Here is a 14752-nt window from a genome sequence, read left to right as displayed (position 1 = left end):
ATCTGTTGATGGAGAATATTTTCATATCTGAAACAAAATGTTAGCAGTGTGACTTTTCATTGCCTTTCAACTAAACTCGGCTGTTATTTTCTTAGATGAGCTCCGTCTGGAACAGCACAATCTTTCTTTCTCCTCCATGGAGCTCATGCCGAGGGAAGGCACTGTGCCCAGCACTGCATACGTGGCCTTAACAGAAACCGCTCCAGGGTCCCCACAAAGCAGTTCTCTCCACATCACATCATCTCCATCCACCACGGCTTTTGATACAGCCTTTTTTAACCAAGAAAAATGGACCCAAAGTACAGCAGATCCCAGCATCTTTGCGGCAAATTATGTGGCAGTGACGAGCAACGAGGTCCTAGATGACGATGAAATGGACAACTTCTTGCCAGAGACTTATTGGACCGCCTCGCGCGTGGTTTCGCCGGTACGATATGTCACAGTCAGCCCGCCAGAGCTGCCCAAGGAAACCTTAGACTCCGTGCTGACTCCATCGTTACCCGTCATACCTTTACAAGATGAAGAAGTGACATCAGCCTGGCTAAACACAGTGAAACAACCAACCACGTATGCGGAGCTCCCTGGTCATTTCAGTGCTTTTCGGTCAGCTTTTCCCACTTCCGAGGGCATAATTCCAATGCCTAGTAGGAATTTGGCATTTTATCCTTCTGATGCTTGTGGGCACGTGTCAAGCAGGACTTTGCCGGAGATCATGGTTTCAGGAGCAGAGGGCTCAGGAACCCTCCTTCTTAGCTCGCAGTCTTCAGAGTCCTGGCTACCAGGCGATGATGTTACTCAGCAGCCATCTCCCCCATCAGGGCAGGTCTCACCGCCTCCAGAGGATGTTCTGACCACAGATACAGACAGGTACCCTGATGTCACCACTGCTTTGGGTCAGAGCCTAGACAAAACCGTCTCTCCAGGCACACGCCGTTCTGCAGCTCTGTCGCCAATGGTCCTTGCTTTTAGCAGCAGCAATGCACACTGGGCTTTGTTTCCAGCTCCTCTGGCATCTGGATCCTTTTCTGCTCAATCCGCCAGCGTGTCACATAACCCCTTTCTTCCCGGCAACTCCCATGAGGCATCAGAATTGCCTGGCCACCCAGTGGTCCCAAGTGGTGCGGGTGACTCCCATGTCCAGAGCCCGGTGTCTTTGTTCAGGCTGTACACGCGATGCCTGTCCTGTGGTGAGGATTTGTCCCGGCCTGTGCTGTCAACGAGCCTCACGGAGAAGGATGCGGGTTCGGGGGATGGTGCTGAGACCCTGTCCCCCACCCCCTTGGGAGCCAGCAGCATCTCTCCACTGAGCAGTGTCATCACGGACCTCCCTGAATTTGAGGAAGAGTCTCAAGAGTTCAATACACTTTTCCCCTCCAGGCCGATGGTTCCTCTCTCTTCTCCGTCCGGGGAAATCTCAGCCACCGATGTCGGTGTTTCAGCCGAGGGGGAGATGAGCGGTGTTGTAACCATGCGGGTGTACCCTCCCCACGGCCGCCTCTCGGAGCCTGTGTCACCCGATGCTGCTCTGGGCTCCTCCTCTGTTGCTCAAATGATGCCGTCCAGCGTGACAGCCGTGCTGTCCTCGGTCACCCCCAGCGTCCTTCTCGACTCTTCCTTCCCCGTCACAGCAAACAGAAACACACCGTCGCTTGCCGTCAGCAGCCCAGGTCTTTTTCCGTCTTACAGTTCGGACCCGCCGGCAGAGTCTTCGCTTTTCCCGGACCGAGAACCTGTCAGTTTTTCCCAATATGAAACTGCAAGTATTTGGGGTTCTGCGTCCAGCTTTCTCTCTACTCCACCACTGGAATACAGCAGCGGGGTCCCTCCGTCTTCGGAAGTATTTGCTTCTCCGTCTCTGAGGTCAAGGGATCTGTCTACCTTTGTTTCTCAGGCGTTTTCCAGCTTGGTTGAGACACCTACACTGACCGACGCGATCAATTCTCAGTCACCGCAGCCCTCTGTTCCCGGCTCCACAAACCTGCAGTTTTCTCAGCCCTGGCCAAGCTCAAACTCTCTTTTAAGCACGTTCACTCTCCTCCCTGGTTACTCTGAAATGTCACGACACTCCAGCTTTCCCTCTGATTCTCTGAAGTTTTCTGAAGCGCCCACAGTGTCACTGACAGATACTGAAGCTCATTTTACCTCAGCTTTCACTGAAACTACCTCCTCTGTTGAGTTTTCACTCATGTCCCGTGAATCCGCAGTCACCACGCTGGTGCCCTCCAGCTCCGAGCCCGTTTTGACTGCTGACTCTCACTTCATGTCACTTTGGACTGCTGTCCCTACTTCAGCTGTTTTAACTGAACCTTCTCTCTTTTCAACCCCGACACCTTCTGGTGATATCAGTGCTATAAACGATCACGCGTCTGTCTTACCCTCGTTCTCAGAAGTCACCCCTACCAGCACAGTGCTGGTCACCGCCGGGTACCTGCCGTCAGCATCCTCGTCTGTTCCTGACGTGACCCCCTCGCCTCTGCCTACAGAGCCTACCGGCGGTCCGCGTGGGCTGTCCTTCACACCCGCGGATTTGCCGAGGAACACCTCCACTGAACCAAGCACGTCTGATACCAGTGTTGCCCCTGAGAATTCTGGTCACACCACCCTGAACAGCAGACCCGCCAGTCAGGATCCCCACGAGGGCAGCACGGTCCTCCCTGCACTGTCCCTTCAGCCCGTGGCCACCCCCACTCCCGAAGCATCAGTTCCTACTCCAGCGCTGGTCACCACCAAGTCGCCATATGTGTGTGATATTACGGTTCCTGACGCCTATCTGATCACAACTGGTAAGGCCCTGCTTCACGTCCCTTCTCTCAGTTGGGGTGATGTTCTGAAGGTGCTCATAGGAAACACGTGTATAATGTGCAGCGCTGGGGCAAAGTATAAGCTCTGGACCCAGACAACTCCTCACTGCTGTACCAGCTCTCTTGACTTCTCTGGGCAGTTAGCTTCTCTAAGCCTCAGTTTCCTCAACTGTTAAACAGGGAGGATGGTGGCACTTACTTCTTTGGGTTGTTATAGAGATTTCAATGCGTTAATGCATATAAAATACTTAACCCAGTGCCTGGCCTATATTGTAAGTGCCCACAAAATATATTACAGATGAGCAGCAATGAAAACAGATTTAAATGAGCTTTAGAAGTGTTTGCTAGGATCTTTGTCTTTGGAGCTCATAACCCATGGGATGCATAGATGACACAGTTAAACACCTTCATGTTTCGTTCAAGCAGTTAGTTGGACAAATGTGTAAGGGCCTCCACTGCAGTTTCTTACTCATTTACTGTTCTCACTTTTCCTGGAAAAGAGGGGGCACTTTGTTCTTGCATGAAAGTGTTAGTCACTCAGTGGTATCCGACTCTTTGACCCCACAGACTAGCCTGCCAGGCTCCTCTGCCCATAGAATTCTCCAGGCAAGAATGCTGGAGTGGGTAGCCATTCCCTTCTCTAGGGCATCTTCCTGAGCTAGGGGTCAAATCTGGGTCTCCTGCATTGCAGGCAGATTGTTTACCACCTGAGCCATCAGAGAAACCGAGGAGAGCAACATGGGGTGACTTAGTATCCTCTGAACTGGGTCACAGACCTTGACCTTCTCCCCAGCCTGCTGTCTGAGTTACCGGCCGACAGGCAGCAGCTTCTCTTGCAACTGCTCGGCCACTTTAGTTGCAGAAAACTGAAGTACCCCGAATGTCATGTCTGAACAAGTCTGGCGACTGTGGCCTCCCATCAGACTTTCCTGCTTGTTCCTCTTGAGAAGTGGCAGGTGTGCATTAAGCCAGTGTCCTGTTCATACGCACTGAAGTACAAAGTGTGGTTGATCAGCAGCCTGGTTCTGCTTGTTGGTTGGGATGGGAATGAGGGATAGAAAGGGAGAAGATGGCAGGAGAGGTGGAGCAGGCAGGGAGCTGAGTGGTCAGGGAAGGTGGAGCTGGGAGGAGGGAGGAGAACGCACTGGGTCTTTTTTCTCCACACTGAGACCAAGGGAGCCCATTCATAATGACACTAACCTGCCTTGCAGTGCTGGCCCGCAGAGCCGTGCAGGAGTACATCATCACATCCATCAAAGAGGTGTTGAGGACCCATTTCAACCGTGTGGTGGAGCTCAAGGTGGGTCCGCATGGTGTGAAAATCTGCAGGGGGAGCTTGGCTGGATTGCACGCACAGTGGGAGCAGGACATTTGCTTTCCTCTTCCCCCCTCCCTCCTCCTGGTGGACACCTTCTCTTCCTTTGGATCACCCCTCAAACATCCAGTTCTCCAAGGAAGCCTTTCTGACCCCAGACGAGGCCAGGTTTAGTCCATCAGGGGGCGTGTTGGCAGAGTGGGAACAAAGGGCTGTAAGACTTGCGTCTGGGGTGATGACCTAAGGATCTCGCTTCCCTTGATTTACATGAAAGGACTTGGATGAGGGTTTAGAGTGAGTGTGTGTGTATGTTTCTGTGCGTCGAGTGAGATGGGTTTCTAGGTGCTTTAGGCTGGGTGCCTGCTGGTGCCTCCTGTCCCCTGCTGAGCTCACAAAGCCACATTCTAGCCTGGCGTCATCTTGAACAGAGCCACGAGCCATGTGTGGCTGTTGAGCATGTGGAATGGGACTTGTCCCGAGTGAGATGTGCTGTCAGTGCTAGATACACACCAGATTTCAAAGACTCAGTGCAAAAGGGAATGCAGAGTATCTCATTAATCATGTTTTTGCATTGCCTCCAATTGAGATGACATATCATATATGGTTTAAGTAAAATGCTTTAAAATTAATTTCACCTGTTTATTTTATTTTTTTAATGTGGCTACTAGAAATTTGAAAATTATATATGTGGCTCACGTACTTCTTGTGGATAGCTCTGCTTCATAGAGTAAGTGCTCCTTTTTATGTGGGTTAAATACAATAAAACACCTTGAATTTTTCTTAATTCCTTAGTTGGTTCCTATTATTAACTATTCTTCTTTTTCACAGTCCTTGCTCTTGTAATTTTGTGCTTTTGTTGAGAAAGTTGACAGATATGTGAGAGGAATAACTAAAATAAAATTTTAATTATCTCTGAAGCCATACCCCTTCATTTAAAATTATTTTTTTAACTTTATTATTTTTCTACTCAATACAACTCCCTTTAGTTTGAATTATGTTACCGTCAAATTTTCTATTTAATGTCTTTTGTCTTTATAGGTTTATGAACTATTCGCTGACTTCACTTTTCTGGTAACATCTGGTCCCTTTGTTTACACGGCAATATCTGTCATCAATGTACTTATAAATAGTAAACTTGTACGAGACCAAACTCCTTTAATCTTGGCTGTGAAACCCTCCTTCCTTGTGCCAGAGTCCAGGTTCCAAGTTCAAACAGGTAAGAAGACTTAAGTATAGTTTTTCTGATTTGTAAATATAGTTTCATTTTATTTTTTATGTTTTAAAATACTTTGGGGAGGATTGTGTTAAAATTTGTTATTCAAAATTTCAAAAAACTTTATAATGATGGAGAATTTCCAGCTTATATAAAAGTGCACAGAATAATATAATGAACCCCTAGGTACTCATTGTACGGCTTCAACAATTGGTGACTCAGACTGTGAAGAATCCGCCTGCAATGCAGGAGACCTGGGTTCAGTCCCTGGGTTGGGAAGATCCCCTGGAGGAGGGCATGACAACACACTCTAGTATTCTTGCCTCGAGAATCCCCAGGGACAGAGGAGCCTGCAGGGCTACAGTCCATGGGGTTGCAAAGAGTCGGACACAACTGAGTGACTAACACACAACAATTTTCAACTCCTAGCCAGTTTTGTTACATCTTTGTCCCCAGATAAACCCCTTCTCTCATGTTATTTTGATATGGCCTCGTGTCATCTCATTCATAAATACTTTAGCTGTGACTCTAAAAGATAAGACTATTAAACATATATACACACACATAAAACATACACATGCATACATACACACATCTATTCACAGTATCATTGTCACACCCCCTGAGATTAGCTGTAATTCCTTAATGTCATTTAACTTTTTATTATGGACTTCTAAAAACATACAGAAGTAGAAAGAATACTGCAGTTAGCCCACATATGTGTATACAGACTTAAAAAATTATCAACATTTTCCCAGTTTTGTTTCTTTTATCTCACACAGATTTTTTTGAGGAAGCTAGAGTGTTTTAAAACAATATCAGATAACATGTCATTTCACCCATACATACTTAAGAATTCATCACTAGTGAATTTATTTATATTTCAAATGTTTCAGTGTTGTATCTTTTGATGCCCCAGTTATTATCTTAGATATTTTTCCATTTTAAAATGGTATGAGTCACTTCACGTTGCACGTAGTCCTTTGGTACAGTTGGCTTTCCACATTTCCGTGATGTGATATGTGTAAATAATATATCATGGACCCTTGTACACTGTTGGTGGGAATGTAAATTGGTGCAGCCACTACGGAAAACAGTATGGACGTTTCTCAAAAACCTGAAAATAGAACTACCGTGTGACCCAGCAGTTCCACTCTTGGATGTGTATCCAAAAAAATGAAAACACTAATTTAAAAAGATACATGCACCTCAGTGTTCATAGCAGCATTATTTTCAATAACCCAAGACATGGATGCACCCAAGTGCCTATCAACAGATGAATGGATGAAGATGTGATGTGTGTGTATGTGTGTCTGTGTGTGTATAGTGGTGATGCTCAGTCATGTCAGACTCTTTGCGACCCCATGGACTGTAACCTGCCAGGCTCCTCTGTCCATGTAAATTTCCCAGCAAGAATATTGGAGTGGGTTGCCATTTATTCCACCAGGGGGTCTTCCTGACACAGGGATTGAACCTGCATCTCCTGTGTCTCCTGCATTGGCAGGCAGATTCTTTACTGCTGAGCCACCTGGGAATCCCTATATATATATATATATATATATATATATACTATTAATCCATAAAAAGGAATGAAAATTTTGCCATTTGCAAGAACATGGATGGACTTAGAGGGTATTATGCTAAGTGAAATTAAGTCAGACAGAGAAAGACAAATACTATGAGATGTCACTTACACAGAATCTAAAAAATAAATCAGGCTAGTGAATATAACAGAAAAGAAATAGACTCATTGACAACAAACTAGTGTTTACAAGTGGAGAGAACCAAGGGTGGGGACAATATAGATGTAAGAGATTAAGGGGTTGCAAACTACTATGTATAGAATAAATAAGCTACAAGGATATATTGTATAGCACAGGGAATATAGCTAGTATTTTATAACTATAAATGAAATATAGCCTCTAAAAATTGTGAATCAGTGCGTTGTACACCTGAAACTTACATAATCATGTACACCCACTATCCCTCAGTAAAATAATAATTTTATAGAACTTAACGGTGTACTATGGGTCAGAGTTCATTGATTTAGACACTGTTTTGTCCCTCTCCTCATTTTAAATACTCAAGAAATGCCCGGTTCAGGGGACTGTGTTGCTGTCCTTCTTTTCAGTGCTCCAGTTTGTGCCTCAGAGTGTGGACACCGGCTTCTGCAACTTCACCCAGCGCATCGAGAAAGGCCTGATGACAGCTCTCTCAGAAGTGAGGAAACACCGGCAGGGGGGGTACAACCTCACGGTGCAGGTGAGCACAGCCTTGAGTGCAGAGCAAGATGCTTTATCTTTTAAAGAGAAACCCGTTTCTTAATGGTTTGTTTCAGACACACCTAACTCTTACTAATTCCCTACAGCAGAGGAGATTCGGTTTTCATGGATTAGAGAGCATCTCTTTCCATGGCATTGAGGCCACAGAGCTTGAATAGACTAAAGTATATTTGAAAGTTTACAGAGTGGCCCAATAACCAGGGAGCTCAGGTGTGGTGAGCTGGAGAGAGATGGGCCTATGTGGGAAATGTAAGAATGTTCTAGAAATGAACAGTATCAACTTAAATATCCAATGAGGGGAATGCCTGAATACACCAGAGTTTCATAGTATGGAATTTCATTTTATGGAATACCATGAAATGCAGTGCTTCACTATTTGAACAGAATATGGTACTAATCAAAGAACAGGCTTTGTATCACATGGAAACTGATGTTTTTACATTTCTTTGATATTTATTCCTCCATATTCTTTGTTTTCTCTTTTTTGAATTCATGTTAAAAAGATTTTGGTGATCCTGGATTCCCCATGCGTATTAGTTACTTTTTCCATCTCTCTCTCTTTAATATTTATTTATGTATTTTTGGCTGGGTCAGGTCTTAGTTGCAGCATGCAGAATCTTTCGTTGCGGTGTGCAGGCTCTTCATTGCGGCGTTAGGGCTTCTCTCTAGTAGTGGCACAGGCAGGCTCAGTAGTTGAGGCACACCGGCTTCATTGTCCTGCGACATGTGAGATCTTAGTTCCTGACCAGGAATCAAACCCAAGTCCCCTGCATTGGAAGGTGGATTCTTAACCACTGGACCACCAGGGAAGTTCTTCTACCTCTGTCTGAAATTCTCTACTTTTACAGATTTCTAAATCTTGTCCTCCAAGTTGTTGATGTAGTCTTCAGCTGTGTTCATTACGTTGTTCATTTCCTCTATTGAATTTTCTTTTAGCTATCATTTGTTTTTCATTGTTATTTGTTCTTTGTTTCATTGCAGGCTTCCTGTAATAATGCAGGCTTATCTTGAATGATGTTACAGTATTCCCTTGAAAGTTTCTGAGGATGTTAATTAGAATTTTTAATAAGTTGTCTTCCATGTCCTAAGTTTTCTCTGCATTCTTTGCCGTTGTTCTATGTTTATCTTGGGTCTTCACTTTCATGCTAATAGTTTTCTGTAAGCATCTGTTGACCGTTAGTGGTTGTCTTTAGGAATGAGGAAGAAGGTGGTTTTAGCACCTCGTTCATCTTTCCCCATCAGCTGTAGAGTCTGTGTCTACATCAGCTCTCTCTCCTGTTGGGAGAGTTCACTGGAGCCTTGGGTACCAGGCAGTATTTGATCAGGGACAGGCAACTGTCGTATGAGATGAGGAGGTTGTGTCCTGGAGGTGAGGAGTGTTGATGTATTTTTCATAGTAGAACAGCTCCTCCTTTTCACTCCTTTTCCTTCTTTGTCACCTGTGTACACTGTGGTTATTTTTACCCATCTTCCTGCTTAGAGGCTGCCCCACAACGGGTCTTGGACCCTCTCAGACCAGGAGCTCATCTTCCTCAGGGAGCAGCTCTTCAGCTTCCTGGGGTGAAGCTGGGGCTGCTAGCCCTTGTGAGTTGGCCTGGGACGTGGGAAGGGAGAGGGGTGGCAGATACCCGAATCAGTGGTTGGCACCCAGTCTACCTAGTGACCCCAGCGTCTGTCCTGCAGCCCACTCTTTTCTCAGTTCCTGCAGATCTCTGGGAGGAGGCCTCCTGGGGCCCCTGGAGGAGACCCGTCTCAGTCCACTGTGGTCTGTGCATGTGTGTGTTTTGGGGTCTTGGTTCCCTCCATTTTGGTTTGTATCAACATGATTCCCACCCTGTCTCCAGCTTCCAGTAATTTGACAGAATCTCTGGTTTTCTTCTTTTCTCAGCGTCTTTGTAGATTTATTCCTCTTTGTTCATCTTATTGTTATATCAGTGGGATTTGGGGTGGGAACGAAAAGGGGAGGAACTGTAAATACATGTGCTCAGTTCTCTACTTAATGTAAAAAAACGTTTTCAATAAACTGAGGGTTTAAAATTATTACAAAAAGGAACCTGACTGTGAGGCCAATTACTCTTCCTTTAAAAATATTCTTTAAAAAAAAAATTGGTGAGAGAAATTGTGAGAGAGAAATCATAGTCAAGCTTTTACCTGGATGTTTTAATTTATCTTAGAAACTTATTCCGATTTCTTTCTTTCAGATCTTGAATATCACTGTGGGATCTTCGAGGCTGGCTCCTCGCCGGGGCCCTGTGAACATCGTCTTTGCTGTCAGAGGCTCGCAGGGGTTTCTGAACGGATCTGAAGTGAGCGAGCTGCTCAGAAACCTGAGCGTGGTGGAGTTCAGCTTCTACCTGGGGTACCCGGTGCTGCAGATCGCCGAACGTGAGTGGTGCTCTCCCGGGGAATGTGGCTGGGAGCGCTTGCGTTGGTGGACCTCTTCAAACAGAATAGCTAGCAGAAAGGCAGAATATAAATCAGATAAAACTGGAGCTCCTCAAATCACGTGGAGGTGGGCCTCCAGAGCCCTCCTTTCCCCCCAGGCTTGCATTGTTATTCTCTTTAGAGAGCCAAGGGTGCCATCCAAGATTATACCAGTCCTGGAAAAGGTGAAACCAGAGGGACTGAGTAACAGATCTGTGGTTACCAGGGGTGAAGGGTGTGAGAAAAGCAGCTTGGAGTAGGGGGAGGGGTAGTGATGAGAGTGTCTTGTATATTGTGGTGGTTACACACCTCTATGCACTTGTCAAAACCCATAAAACTGTTAGGTTGGTGCAAAAGTAATTGCGGTTTTGCATTGCTAAACTTCGCCATTTGATATTGGAATACCTTCTTAAATAAACTTGGTTATGTTATGCATCATTTTAATGCCCATTTCTCGCTTTATGGTTTTTTATTTTTTTTTGCTAGTGGCTTGTTACTGGCTGTATATTTTATATTTATTTATTTTAGACTATGAAAATGATGTTAAACTAAAAGGAAATTTGAGTGATTTCCTTATTTGAGTTCAAAATGGGTCGTAAAACAGCAGAGACAACTTACAACATCAACAAAGCATTTGACCAAAGAACTGATAATGAATGGACAGTGCAGTGGTGGTTCAAGAAGTTTTGCAAAGGAGAGGAAAGCCTTGAAGATGAGGAACGTAGTTCGGAAGTTGACAATGGCGTTGAGAGCCATCAACAAATCTGATCCTTTTCCAACTACACAAGAAGTTGCTGAAGAACTCAACATTGACAATTTTACAGTCATTTGGTATTTGAGGCAAATTGGAAAGGTGGCAAAGCTTTATAAGTGGGTGCCTTGTGAGCTGACTGAAAATAAAAAAAAAATTGTCATTTTGAAGTGTCCTCTTATTCTAGACAACAAGAGTGAACCATTTCTCAATCAAATTGTATTGTGGGATGAAAAGTGGATTTTATATGACAACTAGCAATGACTAGCTCAGTGGTTGGACCAAGAAGAAGCTCCAAGATACTTCCCAAAGCCAGACTTGCACCAAAAAAAGGTCATTGTCACTGTTTGGTGGTCTGCTGCTGGTCTGATCCACTACAACTTTCTGAATCCTGGCGAAACCATTCCATCTGAGAAGTATGCTCAGCAATTTGATGAGATACCCTGAAAACTGCAACACCTGCAGCCAGCATTGGGCAACAGAAAGGACCCAGTTCTTTTCCACAACAACACCTGACCACATGTCACACAACCAGTGCTTCAAAAGTTGAATGCATTGGGCTATGAAGTTTTGCCTCATCTGCCATATTCACCTGACCTCTTGCCAACTGACTGCCACTTCTTCAAGCATCGTGACAACTTTATGCAGAGAAAATGCTTCCACAACTAGCAGGATGCAGAAAATGCTTTCCAAGAGTTCATCAGATCCTGAAGCATGGATTTTCACACTACAGGAATAAACAAACTTATTTCTCATTGGCAAAGATGTGTTGATTGTTTTGGTTCCTATTTTGATTAATAAAGATGTGTTGAGCCTAGTTATAATGAATTAAAAGTCATGGTCCAAAACCGCAATTATGCTTGCACCAACCTAAATATACAGCAAAAAGACCAAGGTTTACTGTGTGTACATTTAAGAAGAAAAACAAAGCAGAAATGAAAACCAACAAAACCTTCCTTCCTGGTGGAAACAGTTCAGTTCACAGTACAAAGGGAGTGGAGTCGGGATAGGGGAAATATTTACTTCAAAAAAACAGTAGATTCCAGAGCTGAAGTCAAGGGAAAAAAAAGATATCAAATTCTTTTTCAGAATGGAACAGCCAAATGGCTTAATGATTATTACTGTGTTTTATGTGTTAGTCGCTCAGTCGTGGTCTGACTCTTTGCAACCCCATGGACTGTAGCCTACAAGGCTCCTCTGTCCATGGGATTCTTCAGGCAAGAGTACTAGAGTGGGTAGCCATGCCCTCCTTCAGGACATTTCCCAACCCAGGGACCGAACCCAGGTCTCCTGCATTGCAGGCATATTCCTTACCATTTGAGCTACCTGGGAAGCCCTTATTGTTATTTTAGTGTAGTGTTAATTAAATGAATTTTCCAGTGATCATGTATGGATATGAGAGTTGGAATGTGAAGAAAGCTGAGTGCTGAAGAATTGATGCTTTTGAACTGTGGTGTTGGAGAAGACTCTTGAGAGTCCCTTGGACTGCAAGGAGATCCAACCAGTCCATCCAAAAGGAGATCAGTCCTGGGTGTTCATTGAAAGGACTGATGCTGAAGCTGAACCTGCAATACTTTGGCCACCTCATGCAGAGAGTTGACTCATTGGAAAAGACCCTGATACTGGGAGGGATTGGGGGCAGGAGGAGAAGGGGACGACAGAGGATGAGATGGCTGGATGTCATCACCGACTCGATGGACATGAGTTTGAGTAAACTCCGGGAGTTGGTGATGGACAGGGAAGCCTGGCGTGCTGTGATTCATGGGGTTGCAAAGAGTCGGACACAACTGAATGTCTGAACTGAAGTGAATTAAATGAAAAAGGATAACTTGTAAAATGCAGAAATAGACAGGGATGAAATTGTTGTTTACGAATAGCAACTTTCAGTGATACATTGTGCAGGTATGGATGAAATAATAAGTATGCCAGACATTGGGTCACTTTGCCTGTCTGAGTCATTGCTGGGAATTTCCAGGGCTCTGAGGAACATGGAGTGAAAACTGGTTGCTCTGGAATTGTGACATTTCAAGGGGAACTTAAGGGTGAGCTCTGTGAAACAGTGTCCCATGATGTCGCCCTTTCTTTCCTTTTCTCTCTCTTTCTCCTGGAGGCTGATGCGCTCAGGATCCTGTCACTGTCTCTGCCTTCACCCCAGCCTGGCACCCTAGCCTTGCGCCCACAAGCAGAGCTGATTAGTGAAGGAGAGATGGCATATTGTGACTTTATCCCTCACTCCCTAGAACACTCACCTTTCTGATTGTTGCAAACATTTTTTTGTTTTTTTAACAGATCTTTCTCCTTTTCTAACTCTTTCCTTTTATAGCCTTCCAGTACCCACAGCTCAACTTATCTCAGCTGTTGAAGTCCTCCTGGGTAAGAACAGGTACGTTTAACTTACATAATGTTTTGAGAAACTGTAAGAGGAAGGAGCCTGTGCTGGGGTATTGAGAGGGACACCGCCTTTCCTGTTTCTGAGCCCTAAATTCAGGGCAACGTGTACCTTAGATTCCTGGCAAAGAATGAATGAAAAAAGGGATTCAGATTCGACTGCGAGAATATGTCCCACTGAGTTATGGCACAGAAAGGATTGGCTTTCTTTAAAATTCATACGTCACGTCCAGGACAAAGTCTAACAGGAATTGACAGTCTTCTGACCAGAACAGGACAAGCTTCCAAAGCAAGGATCTCTTCTTTTCCCTTAAAAGCCTCATATGTCTAGTTTGATAAGGACAAATAAGGTATTGGTGAGCAGTTAAGAAGCATGTTTTAAAGTCTTGTGGGCCTGGGTCAGATATTCATAGCTGTGGAATTGCAGATAAAGGCTTTTTAACTTGGGACACAAAAGAGTAAAAGATGCCCAGTCTATGACAGTGTGGAAGCAGCCTGGTACCTCACTGGTCGTGGGAGGAAGCTTGCAAAGTGGGGATCATCATTATGGACAGGTTCCTGGGCCCTGCAAGTTCTCATTGCTCATGTCCAACATGATGCCTGATAAAGGCCCCACCTCTTTGCCTGGTACAGTGGCCTTATTTTCAAAATAATTTTCCTAGTGGTTAAGTGACTTGCACGTGGTCCTATCTCAAAGGGGATTTGAGCCAGTTTTGGCTGAAAAACTCAGGCTTTTTTCTTTTATACCACGCTGAGAAGCTGTTGTCTGTTTAGATAATCCAGGTGTCTGAAGACAGGCTTCCTTATCTCAAGTCAGTTAATGAGTCTGAATCTTGAGTCAAGATAGAATATGAGCTCAGACCATTTACAGAAATTTTGAAATCAGTGCAGACAAAACATTTGATCTTGTGTAGGACCTCTTAGTGGAAAAGGAAATGGCAGCCCACTCCAGTGTTCTTGCCTGGAGAATCCCAGGGACGGGGGAGCCTGGTGGGCTGCTGTCTATGGGGTCACACAGAGTTGGACACGACTGAAGCGACTTAGCAGCAACAGCAGCAGCAGCAGCAGCAGCAGGAGCTCTTAGCTCCAAAGCTCCTGCATTGCTGAACTCCTGGGACTTCTGGCCACCAGTCTTTGTGAACTTTAGAGATAAGACCCATCCTCCCTGGGGCTCTCCCGCACCCCATTCATCTTCCCTCTTTCCCCTTTTAATGTCTCCTTCCTAGGGATTGGCATTTTATAGTAAGCCTGTGTTAATTTCCTTTGCACACACTCTTTCCTCTCCACTGTTAACTTGTTTGGGGGCCTATGTGTGTTTCACCTTGAATGTAGTCCTCCTGGGTGTTGTTGAGAAGCAGCTCCAGAATGAAGTGTTTCAAGCTGAGATGGAGCGCAAGCTGGCCCAGCTGCTCAGCGAGGTCTCCACCAGAAGACGGATGTGGAGAAGGGCCACCATCGCTGCCGGGAACAGCATGGTGCAGGTAAGGAGACGGCCGGAGGAGGAGGGCGGGGAAGGAGAGCGGAGCCGTCTAAAAATGTGCCGTGTTTTCACGCAAATGGAAAATGCCAGGAGAAGAA

General features: G+C 45.2%; 1 protein-coding gene across 1 annotated transcript in view; it reads left to right on the top strand.

Annotated features, from left to right (window-relative positions):
* KIAA1549 (KIAA1549 ortholog) overlaps window positions 1-14752 on the top strand; it is a 122913-nt gene that overhangs the window by 44275 nt on the left and 63886 nt on the right. Inside the window, exons 3-9 of the mRNA XM_065938498.1 lie at window positions 96-2783; window positions 4013-4101; window positions 5155-5332; window positions 7461-7591; window positions 9813-9996; window positions 13110-13169; window positions 14507-14655. Coding sequence (XP_065794570.1) covers window positions 96-2783; window positions 4013-4101; window positions 5155-5332; window positions 7461-7591; window positions 9813-9996; window positions 13110-13169; window positions 14507-14655 — 3479 coding nt within the window. The remainder of the gene's footprint in view (window positions 1-95; window positions 2784-4012; window positions 4102-5154; window positions 5333-7460; window positions 7592-9812; window positions 9997-13109; window positions 13170-14506; window positions 14656-14752) is intronic.

Source organism: Muntiacus reevesi, chromosome 6, assembly GCF_963930625.1.
Source record: "Muntiacus reevesi chromosome 6, mMunRee1.1, whole genome shotgun sequence".
In the NCBI taxonomy this organism is placed as follows: Eukaryota; Metazoa; Chordata; class Mammalia; order Artiodactyla; family Cervidae; genus Muntiacus; species Muntiacus reevesi.
The sequence above is the reverse complement of the archived record's forward strand: the minus strand, read 5'-3'. Positions and strand labels throughout refer to the sequence as shown.